Source organism: Cyclopterus lumpus, chromosome 2 (assembly GCF_009769545.1).
Source record: "Cyclopterus lumpus isolate fCycLum1 chromosome 2, fCycLum1.pri, whole genome shotgun sequence".
NCBI lineage: Eukaryota > Metazoa > Chordata > Actinopteri > Perciformes > Cyclopteridae > Cyclopterus > Cyclopterus lumpus.
Genome location: NC_046967.1, coordinates 3,834,525 through 3,851,729, shown reverse-complemented (window position 1 = coordinate 3,851,729; position 17,205 = coordinate 3,834,525). Strand labels below are relative to the sequence as shown.

At 41.2% G+C, this 17,205-nt stretch overlaps 1 protein-coding gene across 1 annotated transcript; it reads left to right on the top strand.

Moving 5' to 3' along the window:
* Positions 1-9,504: 9,504 nt before the first annotated feature.
* LOC117745962 lies at positions 9,505-14,768 on the top strand. The gene is made up of 7 exons (XM_034554657.1): positions 9,505-9,513; positions 10,526-10,652; positions 11,532-11,677; positions 13,644-13,708; positions 14,219-14,383; positions 14,481-14,585; positions 14,683-14,768. Exons 2-7 carry the CDS (start codon positions 10,536-10,538, stop codon positions 14,730-14,732), a joined length of 648 nt encoding a protein of 215 aa, XP_034410548.1. The 5' UTR covers positions 9,505-9,513; positions 10,526-10,535; the 3' UTR covers positions 14,733-14,768.
* Positions 14,769-17,205: the final 2,437 nt, after the last annotated feature.

Genomic DNA, 17,205 nt, shown 5'->3' with positions numbered 1-17,205 from the left:
ACACCACAGCACTGGAGAAAATCACTAATGACCACCTAATTGCATCAGATGAAAGACTCATATATGTACTCTTCTTGTTAGACCTTAGCGCTGATAAAGGACTCATCTCTTTACTTGTCTTGTTAGACCTTAGTGCAGATAAAGGACTTGTCTCTTTACTTGTCTTGTTAGACCTTAGTGCAGATAAAGGACTCATCTCTTTACTTGTATTGTTAGACCTTAGTGCAGATAAAGGACTCATCTCTTTACTTGTCTTGTTAGACCTTAGTGCAGATAAGGGACTTGTCTATTTACTTGTCTTGTTAGACCTTAGTGCTGATAAGGCCTACTACTCATTATATGAAAAATGTCATATCATATTCATTAAATGTGCTGTAACTCTATCATATTGTGTATTCTGGTCACATGACATCTATTGCACTTCTGTCCATCCGGGAAGAAGGATCCTCCTATGTTGCTCTCCCGAAGGTTTCTTCCCTTTTTCTGCCCGTTAAAAGTTTTTTTTGAGGGTTTGTTCCTGAACCTATGTGAGGGTCAAAGGTCAGAGGATGTTATATGTGTACAGATTGCAAAACTCACTGAGACAAATTTGTAATTTTTGATTTTAGGCTATACAAAACAATTTGAATCGTATTCAGCGCTGTTCATGCACATGCTGAAATAAATATTTCAGTATCTTCCTGTGCTCCATTCTTCATTTCTCAACAAGACCAGGTTCCCTTTGGTACTGATCAGAGTGGGTCTCCAGTGGGGTTCAGTGTGGGCCCATAGCATGCTTACTGAGTGCCCACTTGGGAGTCACTGTACATACTTATGACAGTATGTATGAGGTCAGGCTGTGTGCCAATTTTAGCTGGATTGAAGGGGTCCTGTGCTGCTTTGTATACTCAGTGCGTTGGTAGATAAGGACAATTCAACAAATCAGCAAATAATTTGCTTAATACACAAACCCAGCAATGTCGTTATAAAATCCTAGACCCAACCTGATGTACCCTTTGGACCTCCTGGGGGGTATGCTGGTAAACATGTATTTCCGAATTCTGGGTAAGGCTTTAATCTGTGAATACTGGGAAAAAACCAAAGCCGGCAGCTTCTTAAAAGGCTGACCAGCCTCAGCCATCGTTACTTCTGTGACAAGCAGCTATCATCTGAGATCTCTGTGTTTTTCTTCACAGCTGTAGCATCATGAATCTGTGGCTCAGCACTCAATTCCTGGTCGCGGGGCTGTTCCTTAGCAGCAGGGCTCTGACACCTGAAGAATGCCGGCCTCTAATCACGCCTTTGTCTCTGAAGCCCTCCATGGTAAGTCTTCATCTGTCTGGGTTTGTCTATAAGTTATTAGCACTGAAGCAGAATTCAGATATTTGGGAAGTTCTTCCTCGGTTTTTGCCTTTTGCGTTAGCATTACGTTGGAGTCAGAGCCCAGCAAACTTTTCTCTTTAAGATAAATACACAATGAAAAAGTACTTCAAACATTTCCCAGGATGTGACTGTTTCTGATCCAGGTACTTACCAAACGTGTTTTGATCAGTGCTGCAACTTGGGAACAGGTTAAAATATATATGCTAATAACAAGATCCATCCATCCATTTTCAATACCGCTTATCCTCATTAGGGTCGCGGGGGCGCTGGAGCCTATCCCAGCTGACATAGGGCGAAGGCAGGGGACACCCTGGACAGGCCGCCAGTCCATCGAGGGCACATGTAGGAACATTCACTCTCACATTCACACCTATGGGCAATTTAGAGATCAATTAACCTGCAGCATGTCTTTGGACTGTGGGAGGAAGCCAGAGAGCACGGAGAGAACCCACGCTGCCACGGGGAGAACATGCAAACTCCACACAGAAGGACCGCTCCGACCGGGAATTGAACCCGCGGCCCTCTTGCTGTGAGGCGACAGTGCTAGCCACTACACCACCGTGCAGCCCCTAATAACAAGATTTCGATTGAATATTATAGATATATCTGATGGAAAAACAACTACACTTGTAGAATCCAGGGTTAGTTTACTAAATGTCAATTATATATAAGTCCATTAAAATATCACATTAAATTATTATCACTAGGATAAGATTGACCAGAACATGCTTAAATGTAGGAAATAATTCATAAAAAATGTCAAATCCTATTCGTTTGAAATAACGGAGCATCAAAGCATCAGTTGCACAGTTGTGTTGCAGTGTGGCCCGAATATCAGAGTAAAGGCCAAAAGTTCATACTCGGGGTAGTCAATATTGATAAAAACCTAGTTCCTTAAAGGCGTTGTGTTATGCTTGGCTAAACAGGTCCAAATGTACTTAATTTGAAAAGATTTAATATGAGAACCATTATTGAATGATGTTTATGCTGTCACTAACTGACTCCCTGTTTGTGGGCAGATGTTCGGCAGATCAAACTTCCTCTTTGGTTACACTGATAATGAATTCTACATCGAATATCTGAAGCACATGGAGAGCTACTGGATTGATATCAACCACTCACCATCCAGCCCCAAGACGATTGTTATGACCACAGGCAACAAGTTGTGAGTTGTTAACAATGTCCAAATACACAACATAATCAATTCTGTACATTATAGATAATCAAAATACAGGTTTCAAATAGCTACCATTGAAATGTTTTCTACTTTGGAGGGACACCCAAGAGGGCACTTTTATATTTTTTCTCCACTGGAAGGACACCCTAGAGGACACTTTAGTATGTGTTCTCCACTTGAAGGATACCCTAGAGGACACTTTAGTATGTGTTATCCACTGGAAGGATACCCTAGAGGACACTTTAGTATGTGTTCTCCACTAGAAGGATACCCTAGAGGACACTTTAGTATGTGTCCTCCACTGGAAGGACACCCTAGAAGACACTTTAGTATGTGTTATCCACTGGAAGGACACCGTAGAGGACACTTTAGTATGTGTTATCCACTGGAAGGACACCCTAGAGGACACTTTAGTATGTGTTCTCCACTGATGGAGCAATCTGGGTTACTTGAAAGTGATTGCAATCATATTTATTCTATTATTTGAAAAAGCACAGATGCAGGAGTAACAAATAAGGATTCAATATAATAATTTTTGTTGGGGCGGTGGGGCATAGACATTTGTCTTCTTTTATGATAGCACGATACCTCGTAGTATCATGACTATACATGTGTAACGTAATTTTTAATGATTAAAATATTCTCGTATTTATTATTATTATAATTATTTAAATCAGAGGATGTCTGTAGAGTTGATGTGAAGGTAATCACCAACGGTCTAAGTTCAGAACGAATGCCAGATGAGAGACACCTCACAGACTGCCTCAGACTGGCTGTCTGTGCTGATGAGCCCAACTACAAGGCACTCACAGACAGTGTTCAGTCACAGACACCTCACTGACTTGAGTCACATGACTTCTGATGGCATTGTGATGGGACACAGAGCTGAACTGCACTTACATTAGTTGTCCTAGAGGGCACTTTAGTATGTTTTTCTCCACCAGTTTGACAAAGCAATTCCAGCTCAATGAACACTTACTAGCATTTTGACAGCGCTTTCAAACGGATCACTCAGTGTTCAGCTGTGGGAGGAATCTTAACTTTTGAAGCTGACATGGAGGAGAAGTTAGAAATGATGTTAGAAGATGAACTCAGCTCTTCCTCTTGTCTCTTTTCTCAGAAATGGAAGCTGCCTGTCTTTAAAGACCAACCTAAACTTTGAAGACAATACTATATCAACATCATGTAAGTTACCTGATCCAACACCATGCTGGAGTTTCTACATATTTATTGCGTTAGTTCTGTTAGTCAGAGAATCCAGCCCGGAGAGATGTTTCTGATTATTACAACTATTAGATTGGATTGAGATGGAATTTGGTTCAGACATTCATCCATACCAGGGGATAAGCCTTACTGACTTGTGATTCTCAGACCTTTACTATTGCGCCACCATAAGGTTCATATTCGTGGTTTCAACTGAAAAATCCTCTGACTTCTCATCTAACTCCATCATCAGAAGAACATTTTTATGTATTGTGGTTTATGAGTTATTTAAGTACAGCCTTACAGAGTTGATAGCATGGTTGTGGACTCTATCAACTTCCATCATCACTGATTAAAACAAACACAACCTCTGCAGCACAGGGAAAGTGAAGAGAACCTCTGTCCTGTCTGAGGACATCGCTGGAAAGTTTACCAGAAGAACATTCTTAGAATTTCAGTGGAGATGATTAATATACAGTTTCTGTCCTTAGACTCCAACTTCTCAGCGTCGTTCCACATGTTGCCGACCTGTGACGACTGTCTACTGTATAGCTTCAACCGCACCGCCACAAACCTGGACAAAATGTTAGAGAAGATGGAACTCAACATAAAAGCTACAGCAGAGGAGACTCACTACCGTGGTCTTTATCTGATGGGTAGGAAGAAACAAGCCTGAGAGAAAACATGTCTAAATATAAATAAAACACATTTCATATCTGAAGCATTCATCCTATGTTGTTGTTTTGTCTCCAGCAAGAGGAACAACCGTGAAGGACTCTGATCTGGAACATTTCAGGAAGCAGGCGAGCTGCCTCGGCTTCAACAGAGAACCAGACTTTATTTACGACCCCAAGAACGGTGCTTCACCTTTTAGACCTGTCTGATTAAACTATGACATGAAGACGTGTGATGACAGATTGAACTGATTTCTTTGTTTTTGTCTCTCTCTCTGCAGATTTCTGTTCCGAATGCGAGGGGCGTAAGATACCCGAATATCACAAATAATATGAATGGATATTTCAAACTGAAACTGAGTAAAAAGACAAAAAGACAAAAATGGAACGTGTGGCTCGTTTTTATTCATAATGTAATAAAATGTTGTAACGCCAAGGTTTTATTAACTGTGAAGCGTGTCCCCAGTGAGAGGTCAAAACTTAGTCAACAAACATACATGAAACACACTTTTAATGATTTAATACAACGTTCACCTTCTGTGAAAATCATCATCTCTGATCAAGAATAAACTCTCATGAATCGAATGAAAATATTATAAAATAAATATTCTATAGAACTTGTCTAAGTTTATCTATGGTTGTTAGTCAGTTGATGCTAATTAACCACTACAGTGTTAGCTTCAACAGGCTAACATCAGCTGCACTTAATGGAACAGGCTTGTTTTATTTAACAGTAAGCACATAACAAGAAATATATGTATTTATCTTTAACCTTGAAAATAAAGAACATTAACATTTTCCGCTTGTTCCCTCTTAAATACCTTTGTCCTATGTACTATGGGTATTGAAGTGTATTATCACGAAACTTCATAACTCAGTGTAATACCTCATTGTATCGCCATGGTTTTCATACTATGTAATGAGCTCACTATTAAAGAAATATGTTCAGTGTAATACCTCATTGTACCACCTTGTTTATTATTGGAAAGTACCAGAAATAACTGTTTACAATGAACGCACCTGAGAGGATCACATTCCAAGATTCGTGGCCATGCCTGTGCCGTGGAAAAACACCGGGAAACTTGTTTTTCTTAAACGCTAATCGGACCACTCAGACATCTGAGAGACAAGAAACGGGAATGTACCCTTTCGCAGTCCACAGTGGTGTCCACGATTGTGCATGAAAACGCATGAGAGTAATAATATGTATTTGAAATTCGGAGATAAAAAGTCATACTTATGAGATACTTAACCACAACAGTCAGAAGCAGGACTTTGGCATAGGTTACCCTCTGGTTGACATAGAAATGGATTGTGAGTACATTGAAGACTACTTTAAACCTGGTATTACAACAGATGAAATACCCTCGATGCATCAGTCTGCAGGGTAAAGGGAAGAGATAAGTTAGGTGTATGGAGGAGTGGCTCCCCACAGAGAGCTTGTTTTACCTTCTCAAACACCAACTGGCACTGCTCCGTCCACTGGACCGGATCTGAGGTACCTTTCCGGGTCAGATCGGTCACCGCCCACCTGCTACTCATGCTCCGCCCAGGTGGTGGTGTGGATGATCACATCATTCAAGTAGGTGGCCGCATATGCAGCGTGCGGACGCAGCAAACGGTAGATGAGGCGTTGAAAAGTGTCTGGCATTCTGAACAAACCAAAGGGAAGCGTGGTGAGTTGGTACAACCCATACAGAGTGGAGAAGGACGTTTTTTCCCTGGACTTTGGTGACAGAGGAATCTGCCAATAGCCCTTGGTTAAATCCAGTATCGTAAAGAAAAGCGCAGTGCCCGGTCGGTCAAAGAGTTCCTCGACCCGGGGCATTGGGTAAGCATCGAACTGTGACACATCGTTCACCTTGCGATAGTCCACACAGAATCGTATAGATCCATCCTTCTTGACCACAAGAACAATGGGACTACACCAGGCACTGTTGGACTCTTCTATTACCCCTATCTCCAGCAAGGCCGCTAATTCCCTCTGAACCACTTTTCTTTTGTGTTCAGGTAACATGTAGGGTCGCGACCGCACCACCGGTGGCATCTCAATTCGTTGCCCTTTGAGGTTTGTGCAACCTGGCAGGAGGGAGAACACGTCAGCAAACTGCTCTTGCAACTAGACAATGTCTTTTGTCTGGGTCCCGGAGAGATGGTCTTCACAAAGGAGCGAGGCCGGATTAGTAGAAGTTGGCGCCTCAGGCCCCAGCTCCTCTCTCTCAAAAACCACGGACACCAGAGAAACAGACTCCGCCTCTCTCCATGCTTTTAGGAGGTTGAGGTGGTAGATCTGTGTAGCTCCTCCCCTGTCAGAACGCACCACCTCATAGTTGACATCCCCCACTCGCTGTGTGACCACAAAGGGCCCTTGCCACTTGCCGAGGAGTTTAGAGCCAGTTTGCTCAATGGCATCATTTCTTCATTACCGTTTAACACACACACATTTCGACAGGATACCCTCTCCCAGCTGAAAGGCCGGTAACAAAGTGTCCCTGCGGTGTATAACCAACTGATAGCGGGTGCCAAGTCTCATGAAGTTAGAGGCTTCAGGTCTATTCATACATTCTGTCATATTCATTGAATGTGTTTATGTAACTTTGTAATGCTGTTCATTCTGTACACATGACATCTATTGCGTCTGTCCATCCGGGGAGAGGGATCCTCCTCTGTTGCTCTCCTGAAGGTTTCTTCCTTTTTTTCTTATGTAAGGGTTTTTTCTATTTCTTGGAAGTTTTTCCTGATCCGATGTGAGGTCCTGGGACAGGGATGTCGTATCTGTACAGATTGTAAAGCCCTCTGAGGCAAATTCATAATTGCTGATATTGGGCTAAATAAAATAAAGTGAATTGAAATTGAATTGAATTCACTAGCCACTACAGTTCCCTTCCACAAAAAAGACTCTTCGCTTAATCATCTGCACAACAAGTTAACGCACACACACACACACAGAATTAACATTACATATTACATTATGGTTTTTAAATCACAATACACGAAGGAATCTTTTAACAATTTAATTAAGGAATTTTTATGGAGTGGCAAAAAACCTAGAATCAGTATGAAAAAGCTCTTTGCCTCAAGGAATAGTGGGGGATTGGCTCTTCCAAATATGGAATTATATAGCATAGTATTCAAAATAAATGTGCTAGCACGGCATTGTGCGAACTATGAATCCAACCCCGCATGGGTAAAGATGGAAGAGGAATTAACAGCTCCATTCCAGGTTATGGACTCGTTATCACAAAAACACACATGGAAATCTAATATTACAACACTCTAAGTGGGCATGGGTGAGGGCACATAAGATTCTGGGGATCTCTCAATACAAACAAAGCTATTTCTCTACTTGGAATAATCTTCTCATCTGTTTAGGGAAAAAAGTATTTCTATGGGATACATGGCTGGCAAAAGGAATGTTATCAAAGATCTCTACAGAGAAGGCTCATTTAAATCATTCAAGGACCTTAAAGAAACATTTAATTTAGATGAGAAGGGGGATTTTTGGAAGTATTTACAGCTGAGGAGTAGCATGGGGTCCTGGTTTGGATTGAAAAGAGAAGAGGAAGAAGAGAAGAAGATTCAGGACTTCCTAAGTGCTTCCCGTACCCTATACTCTGCCTCCATATTCTGTCAAAAAATGTAAAATATTCAAACTGGAATGTGCGAAGGCCTGAGACTAGTATGGCAAAAAGATCTTGACATTGAGATTAAGGAAGATGTATCGCGAGAAATAATATCAAATGTAGGTTGGGCTACAAGGGATGCCAGAAGCAAGTTTACTCACTACAAAATCGTACATACATTTTATTTTACACCTCTGAAACTGTATAAAATGGGCTTGATGCAGGACAATACATGTTGGAAATGTAACATAGAAATGGTCTTTTTTCTACACGCTTTGTGGGAGTGCTCCAATGTGTTGCCTTTTTGGAAGGTAGTACTGGAAATGTTAGAAGGGTTGCTCAAACGGCCTTTACAAGAATCCCCACGGCTTATCCTGGGAAACTGGAAGAGCCTACATAAGACCACGCTCACAGACTGGCTCAAACTTATGACACAGACGGCTGCATTTAAAAATATGATTGCCAGGGTAAAGAACAGTTCAAGCCAGACTGACCAAGCATGGAAAAACCTAATGGCTTTTATAACAAATTAGAGGATTGGTCAAGTACTCGTGGATGGAATTTGTGTTATCAAGAAAATGCAGGAACAATGCAGGTATGTGAGTATGCACATTTACATGTAAAAGATAATAAAGGGGTGTCGGGGTCTGTATATATATATATTTTTTTCTGTTTGTTTTTATTAAATTCTCAATTTAATTTCCTATGTTAAATTCCTTGTATGTGCAAATTATTCTGATTTTGATTCTGACTGTGTGCTACGTTATCATTGCGAAGTACGGTGCATGAATGGACGGACCGTACACTTTGGGGTCTAGGTGAGGTACTGATCAGAGTGGGTCTCCATTGGAGTTCATTGTGGGCCCATTGCATGCTTACTGAGTGCCTTCTTACTGTGCACACTTATGACAGTATGTCTGAGGTCAGGCTGTGTGCCAGTTTGAGCTGGATTGAAGGCGTCCTGTGCTGCTTTGTATAATCAGTGTGTTTGTGTGCGTTGGTAGATATGGACAATTCAATAAATCAGGAAATAATTTGCTTAATACACAAACCCAGCAATGTCGTTTTGAAATCCTACACCCCGACCTGATGTTCCCTTTGGACCTGCAGGGGGGTCTGCTGGCAAACATGTCTTACCTAATTCTGTGGAAAGGCTTTCTAGTTTGTAAATACTGAAAAAAAAGCAGACTCCCCCATATGATTATAATAATGGTGGAAGGTTTACTATCAAAATTCTTAGTCATTGATTTTAGACAGAAATGAGCAAAAAACAGCTTATAAATGTTAACTAGCAGCCATTCATTTGTTTAGCTCAACCTAGCGCAATAACTAACTTTTACTTGAAGGCTGCTGTTATGAAACAGCTGTTAGAATATTAACTCAGCTCTACCTCTTGTCTCTTTTCTCAGAAATGGAACCTGCCTGTCCTCAAAGTTCAACCTAACCGTTGACTGCAATACTGGATCAACTTTATGTAAGTTAGAATAATATGTTGCTCTCCCGAAGGTTTCTTCCCTTTTTCTGCCCGTTAAAGGTTTTTTTGGAGGGTTTGTTCCTGAACCTATGTGAGGGTCAAAGATCAGAGGATGTTGTATGTGTACAGATTGCAAAACTCACTGACAAATTTGTAATTTTTGATTTTAGGCTATACAAAATAATTTGAATCGTATTCAGTGCTGTTCATGCACATGCTGAAATAAATCTGCACACAAGTTGACAACAGTATCTTCCTGTGCTCCTTTCTTCAGTTCTCAACTGGACCAGGTTCCCTTTGGGTTGAGGCCGGTAACATATACTCTTTTTATTTTATTATGTAGGCTAAAGACTGCTGAACAAATCAGTGAATGATAAATACATGAACCCAACTGTGTCCTTTTTAGTCCTTCATCCGATCCTGAATTATCGGGTCCAATTATTCTCCAATTATGCTACCATCAATGTTTCTCCAACAGGCTACCATCAATGTTTCTCTTACAGGCTACCATCAATGTTTCTCCAACAGGCTACATTCAATATTTCTCCAACAGACTATCTTCAATGTTTCTCCAACAGGCTACCATCAATATTTCTCTTACAGGCTACCATCAATGTTTCTCCAACAGGCTGCGTTCAATATTTCTCCAACTGGCTATCTTCAATGTTTCTCCAACAGGCTATCATTGAAGAGGTCCTGTGCTGCTTTGTATACTCAGTGTGTTTGTGTGCGTTGGTAGATAAGAACAATTTAACAAATCAGGAAAGAATTTGCTTAATACACAAACCCAGCAATGTCGTTATGAAATCCTAGACCCAACCTGATGAACCCTTTGGACCTGCAGGGGCGTATGCTGGCAAACATGTCTTACCGAATTCTAGGTAAGGCTTTAGTCTGTGAATACTGGGAAAAAACCAAAGCCGGCAGCTTCTTAAAAGGCTGACCAGCCTCAGCCATCGTTACTTCTGTGACGAGCAGCTGTCATTTGAGATCTTTGTGTTTTTCTTCACAGCTGTAGCATCATGAATCTGTGGCTCAGCACTCAATTCCTGGTCGCGGGGCTATTCCTTAGCAGCTGGGCTCTGACACCTGAAGAATGCCGGCCTCTAATCACGCCTTTGTCTCTGAAGCCCTCCATGGTAAGTCTTTATCTGTCTGGGTTTGTCTATAAGTTATTAGCACTGAAGCAGAATTCAGATATTTGGCAAGTTCTTCCTCAGTTTATGCCTTTAGCGTTAGCATTACGTTGGAGTCAGAGCCAAGCAAACATTTCTCTTTAAGATAAATGCGAAGTACTGAATGAAAAAGTACTTCAAACATTTCACAAGATGTGACTGTTTCTGATCCAGGTACTTACCAAACGTGTTTTGATCAGTGCTGCAACTTGGGAACAGGTTACAAAATAATTATATATATATATATATATATATATATATATATATATATATATAGTACAAAATATGTAGTAAATGTATAACAAAAATGTCTGTTATTTAATATCTATCAGAAGCTCGTTGGTAAATTACTACTGGCCCTGATGTCCCAATAACAAGATTTCAATGAAATATTAGATATATATGTGATGGAAAAACAACTACACTTGTAGAATCCAGGATTAGTTTACTTAATGTCAATTATATATTAGTCCATTAAAATATCACATTAAATTATTATCACTAGGATTAGATTGCCCAGAACACGCTTAAATGTAGGAAATAATTCATAAAAAATGTAAAATCCTATTTGTTTGAAATAACGGAGCATCAAAGCATCAGTTGCACAGTTGTGTTGCAGTGTGGCCCGAATATCAGAGTAAAGGCCAAAAGTTCATACTCGGGGTAGTCAATATTGATAAAGACCTAGTTCCCCTCTGCTTAAAGGCGTTGTGTTATGCTTGGCTAAACAGGTCCAAATGTACTTAATTTGAAAAGATTTAATATGAGAGAATTTGTCCAATATTCAACCCATTATTGAATGATGTTTATGCTGTCACTAACTGACTCCCTGTTTGTGGGCAGATGCTCGGCAGATCAAACTTCCTCTTTGGTTACACTGATAATGAATTCTACAACGAATATCTGAAGCACATGGAGAGCTACTGGATTGATATCAACCACTCACCATCCAGCCCCAAGACAATTGTTATGACCACAGGCAACAAGTTGTGAGTTGTTAACAATGTCCAAATACACAACATAATCAATTCTGTACATTATAGATAATCAAAATACAGGTTTCAAATAGCTACCATTGAAATGTTTTCTACTTTGGAGGGACACTCAAGAGGGCACTTTTATATTTTTTCTCCACTGGAAGGACACCCTAGAGGGCACTTTAGTATGTGTTCTCAACTAGAAGGATACCCTAGAGGACACCTTAGTATGTGTTCTCCACTGGAAGGACACCCTAGAGGACACTTTAGTATGTGTTCTCCACTAGAAGGACACCCTAGAAGGCACATTAGTATGTGTTCTCCACTAGAAGGATACCCTAGAGGACACTTTAGTATGTGTTCTTTACTGGAAAGACACCCTAGAGGACACTTTAGTATGTGTTCTCCACTGGAAGGACACCATAGAGGAAACTTTAGTATGTGTTCTTCACTGGAAGGACACTTTGGTATGTGTTCTCCACTGGAAGGACACCCTAGAGGACACTTTAGTATGTGTTCTCCACTGGAAGGACACCGTAGAGGACACTTTAGTATGTGTTCTCCACTGGAAGGATACCCTAGAGGACACTTTAGTATGTGTTCTCCACTGGAAGGACACTTTAGTATGTGTTCTCCACTGGAAGGACACCCTAGAGGATACTTTAGTATGTGTTCTCCACTGGAAGGACACCCTAGAGGACACTTTAGTATGTGTTCTCCACTGGAAGGACACCGTAGAGGACACTTTAGTATGTGTTCTCCACTGGAAGGATACCCTAGAGGACACTTTAGTATGTGTTCTCCACTAGAAGGACACCCTAGAAGGCACATTAATATGTGTTCTCCACTAGAAGGATACCGTAGAGGACACATTAGTATGTGTTCTTTACTGGAAAGACACCCTAGAGGACACTTTAGTATGTGTTCTCCACTGGAAGGACACCATAGAGGACACTTTAGTATGTGTTCTTCACTGGAAGGACACTTTGGTATGTGTTCTCCACTGGAAAGACACCCTAGAGGACACTTTAGTATGTGTTCTCCACTGGAAGGACACCGTAGAGGACACTTTAGTATGTGTTCTCCACTGGAAGGATACCCTAGAGGACACTTTAGTATGTGTTCTCCACTGGAAGGATACCCTAGAGGACACTTTAGTATGTGTTCTCCACTAGAAGGACACCCTAGAAGGCACATTAGTATGTGTTCTCCACTGGAAGGACACCATAGAGGACACTTTAGTATGTGTGCAAATTCTGTATGTATTCTTGTATGATGGAGCAATCTGGTTTACTTGAAAGTGATTTCAATTATATTTTAATTCAATTATATTCCATTATTTGAAAAAGCACAGATGCGGGAGTAACAAATAATATTCAATATAATTATTTTTGTTGGGACCGGTGAGGCATAGACATTTTTCTTCTTCTTTTATGATAGCACGATACCTCGTAGTATCATGACAATACATGTGTAACGTAATTGTTAATGATTCAAATATTCTCGTATTTATTATTATTATAATTATTTAAATCAGAGGATGTCTGTAGAGTTGATGTGAAGGTAATCACCAACGGTCTAAGTTCTGAACGAATGCCAGATGAGAGACACCTCACAGACTGCCTCAGACTGGCTGTCTGTGCTGATGAGCCCAACTACAAGGCACTCACAGACAGTGTTCAGTCACAGACACCTCACTGACTTGAGTCACATGACTTCTGATGGCATTGTGATGGGACACAGAGCTGAACTGCACTTACATTAGTTGCCCTAGAGGGCACTTTAGTATGTTTTTCTCCACCAGTTTGACAAAGCAATTCCAGCTCAATGAACACTTACTAGCATTTTGACAGCGCTTTCAAACGGATCACTGTGTTCAGCTGTGGGAGGAATCTTAACTTTTGAAGCTGACATGGAGGAGAAGTTAGAAATGATGTTAGAAGATGAACTCAGCTCTTCCTCTTGTCTCTTTTCTCAGAAATGGAACCTGCCTGTCTATAAGGACCAACCTAAACTTTGAAGACAATACTATATCAACATCATGTAAGTTACCTGATCCAACACCATGCTGGAGTTTCTACATATTTATTGCGTTAGTTCTGTTAGTCAGAGAATCCAGCCGGAGAGATCATGTTTCTGATTGTTAAAACTATTGGATGGATTGAGATGGAATTTGGTTCAGACATTCATCCATACCAGGGGATACGTCTTTCTGACTTGTGATTCTCAGACCTTTACTATTGCGCCACCATAAGGTTCATATTTGTGGTTTCAACTGAAAAATCCTCTGACTTCTCATCTAACTCCATCATCAGAAGAACATTTTTATGTATTGTGGTTTATGAGTTATTTAAGTACAGCCTTACAGAGTTGATAGCATGGCTGTGGACTCTATCAACTTCCATCATCACTGATTAAAACAAACACAACCTCTGCAGCACAGGGAAAGTGAAGAGAACCTCTGTCCTGTCTGAGGACATCGCTGGAAAGTTTACCAGAAGAACATTCTTAGATTTTCAGTGGAGATGATTAATATACAGTTTCTGTCCTTAGACTCCAACTTCTCAGCGTCGTTCCACATGTTGCCGACCTGTGACGGCTGTCTGCTGTATAGCTTCAACCGCACCGCCACAAACCTGGACAAAATGTTAGAGAAGATGGAACTCAACATAAACGCTACAGCAGAGGAGACTCACTACCGTGGTATTCATCTGATGGGTAGGAAGAAACAAGTCTGAGAGAAAACATGTCTAAATATAAATAAAACACATTTCATATCTGAAGCATTCATCCTATGTTGTTGTTTTGTCTCCAGCAAGAGGAACAACCGTGAAGGACTCTGATCTGGAACATTTCAGGAAGCAGGCGAGCTGCCTCGGCTTCAACAGAGAACCAGACTTTATTTACGACCCCAAGAACGGTGCTTCACCTTTTAGACCTGTCTGATTAAACTATGACATGAAGACGTGTGATGACAGATTGAACTGATTTCTTTGTTTTTGTCTCTCTCTCTGCAGATTTCTGTTCCGAATGCGAGGGGCGTAAGATACCCGAATATTACAATTAATATGAATGGATATTTCAAACTGAAACTGAGTAAAGAGACAAAAAGACAAAAAAATGGAACGTGTGGCTCGTTTTTATTCATAATGTAATAAAATGTTATAACACCAAGGTTTTATTAACTGTGAAGCGTGTCCCCAGTGAGAGGTCAAAACTTAGTCAACAAACATACATGAAACACACTTTTGATGATTTAATACAACGTTCACCTTCTGGGAAAATCATCATCTCTGATCAAGAATAAACTTCCATGAATCAAAAAAAAAGATTATAAGATAAAAATGCTACAGAATATATGTATTTATCTTTAACGTGAAAATAAAGAACATTGACATTCTCCGCTTGTTCCCTCTTAAATACCTTTATCCTAAGTACTATGAGTATTGAAGTTTATTATCAATAAACGTCATAACTCAGTGTAATACGTCATTGTACCGCCATGGTTTTCAAACTATGTAATGGAGCTCAATATTAAAGAAATATGTTCAGTGTAATACCTCATTGTACCACCTTGTTTATTATTGGAAAGTACCAGAAATAACTGTTTACAATGAACGCATCTGAGAGGATCACATACCAAGAATCGTGGCCATGCCTGTGCCGTGGAAAAATACTGGGAAACTTGTTTTTCTTAAACGCTAATCGGACCACTCAGACACCTGAGAGACAAGAGACGGGAATGTACATGCACAATCGTGGACACCACTGTGGACTGCGGAACCCTTTCGCAAAAATAAATAAATAAAAATGTTTAAAAAAAAAAATGTATTCGAAAGCAGGACTTTGGCATAGGTTACCCTCTGGTTGACATAGAAATGGATTGTGACACATTGAAGACTACTTTAAACCTGGTTTTACAACAGATGAAATACTTCAATTGCTTGCTAAGTCGACCGAACCTGCTTGGACAAAACGGCCACCAGCCCTCGATGCATCAGTCTGCAGGGTAAAGGGAAGAGATAAGTTAGGTGTATGGAGGAGTGGCTCCCCACAGAGAGCTTGTTTTACCTTCTCAAACACCAACTGGCACTGCTCCGTCCACTGGACCGGATCTGAGGCACCTTTCCGGGTCAGATCGGTCACCGCCCACCTGCTACTCATGCTCCGCCCAGGTGGTGGTGTGGATGATCACATCATTCAAGTAGGCAGCCGCATATGCAGCGTGCGGACGCAGCAAACGGTAGATGAGGCGTTGAAAAGTGTCTGGGGCTCTGAACAAACCAAAGGGAAGCGTGGTGAGTTGGTACAACCCATACAGAGTGGAGAAGGACGTTTTTTCCTTTGGTGACAGAGGAATCTGCCAATGGCCCTTGGTTAAATCCAGTATCGTAAAGAAACGCGCAGTGCCCGGTCGGTCAAAGAGTTCCTCGACCCGGGGCATTGGGTAAGCATCGAACTGTGACACATCGTTCACCTTGCGATAGTCCACACAGAATCATATAGATCCATCCTTCTTGACCACAAGAACAGTGGGACTACACCAGGCACTGTTGGACTCTTCTATTACCCCTATCTCCAGCAAGGCCGCTAATTCCCTCTGAACCACTTTTCTTTTGTGTTCAGGTAACATGTAGGGTCGCGACCGCACCATCGATGGCATCTCAATTCGTTGCTCTTTGAGGTTTGTGCAACCTGGCAGGAGGGAGAACACGTCAGCAAACTGCTCTTGCAACTAGACAATGTCTTTTCTCTGGGTCCCGGAGAGATGGTCTTCACAAAGGAGCGAGGCCGGATTAGTAGAAGTTGGCGCCTCAGGCCCCAGCTCCTCTCTCTCAAAAACCGCGGACACCAGAGAAACAGACTCCGCCTCTCTCCATGCTTTTAGGAGGTTGAGGTGGTAGATCTGTGTAGCTCCTCCCCTGTCAGAACGCACCACCTCATAGTTGACATCCCCCACTCGCTGTGTGACCACAAAGGGCCCTTGCCACTTGCCGAGGAGTTTAGAGCCAGTTTGCTCAATGGCATCATTTCTTCATTACCGTTTAACACACACACATTTCGACAGGATACCCTCTCCCAGCTGAAAGGCCGGTAACAAAGTGTCCCTGCGGTGTATAACCAACTGATAGCGGGTGCCAAGTCTCATGAAGTTAGAGGCTTCAGGTCTATTCATACATTCTGTCATATTCATTGAATGTGTTTATGTAACTCAGTAATGCTGTTCATTCTGTACACATGACATCTATTGCGTCTGTCCATCCGGGGAGAGGGATCCTCCTCTGTTGCTCTCCTGAAGGTTTCTTACTTTTTTTCTTATGTAAGGGTTTTTTCTATTTCATGGAAGTTTTTCCTGATCCGATGTGAGGTCCTGGGACAGGGATGTCGTATGTGTACAGATTGTAAAGCCCTCTGAGGCAAATTCATAATTGCTGATATTGGGCTAAATAAAATAAAGTGAATTGAAATTGAATTGAATTCACTAGCCACTACAGTTCCCTTCCACAAAAAAGACTCTTCGCTTAATCATCTGCACAACA

Bases quoted from the DNA above. Each gene is read 5' to 3' on its own strand.
- LOC117745962 (XM_034554657.1), top strand. From the start codon at position 10,536: ATGAATCTGTGGCTCAGCACTCAATTCCTGGTCGCGGGGCTATTCCTT. The intron at 11,678-13,643 runs GTGAGTTGTTAA...CTCTTTTCTCAG, and splicing joins ATGACCACAGGCAACAAGTT to AAATGGAACCTGCCTGTCTA. The intron at 13,709-14,218 runs GTAAGTTACCTG...TTCTGTCCTTAG, and splicing joins CAATACTATATCAACATCAT to ACTCCAACTTCTCAGCGTCG.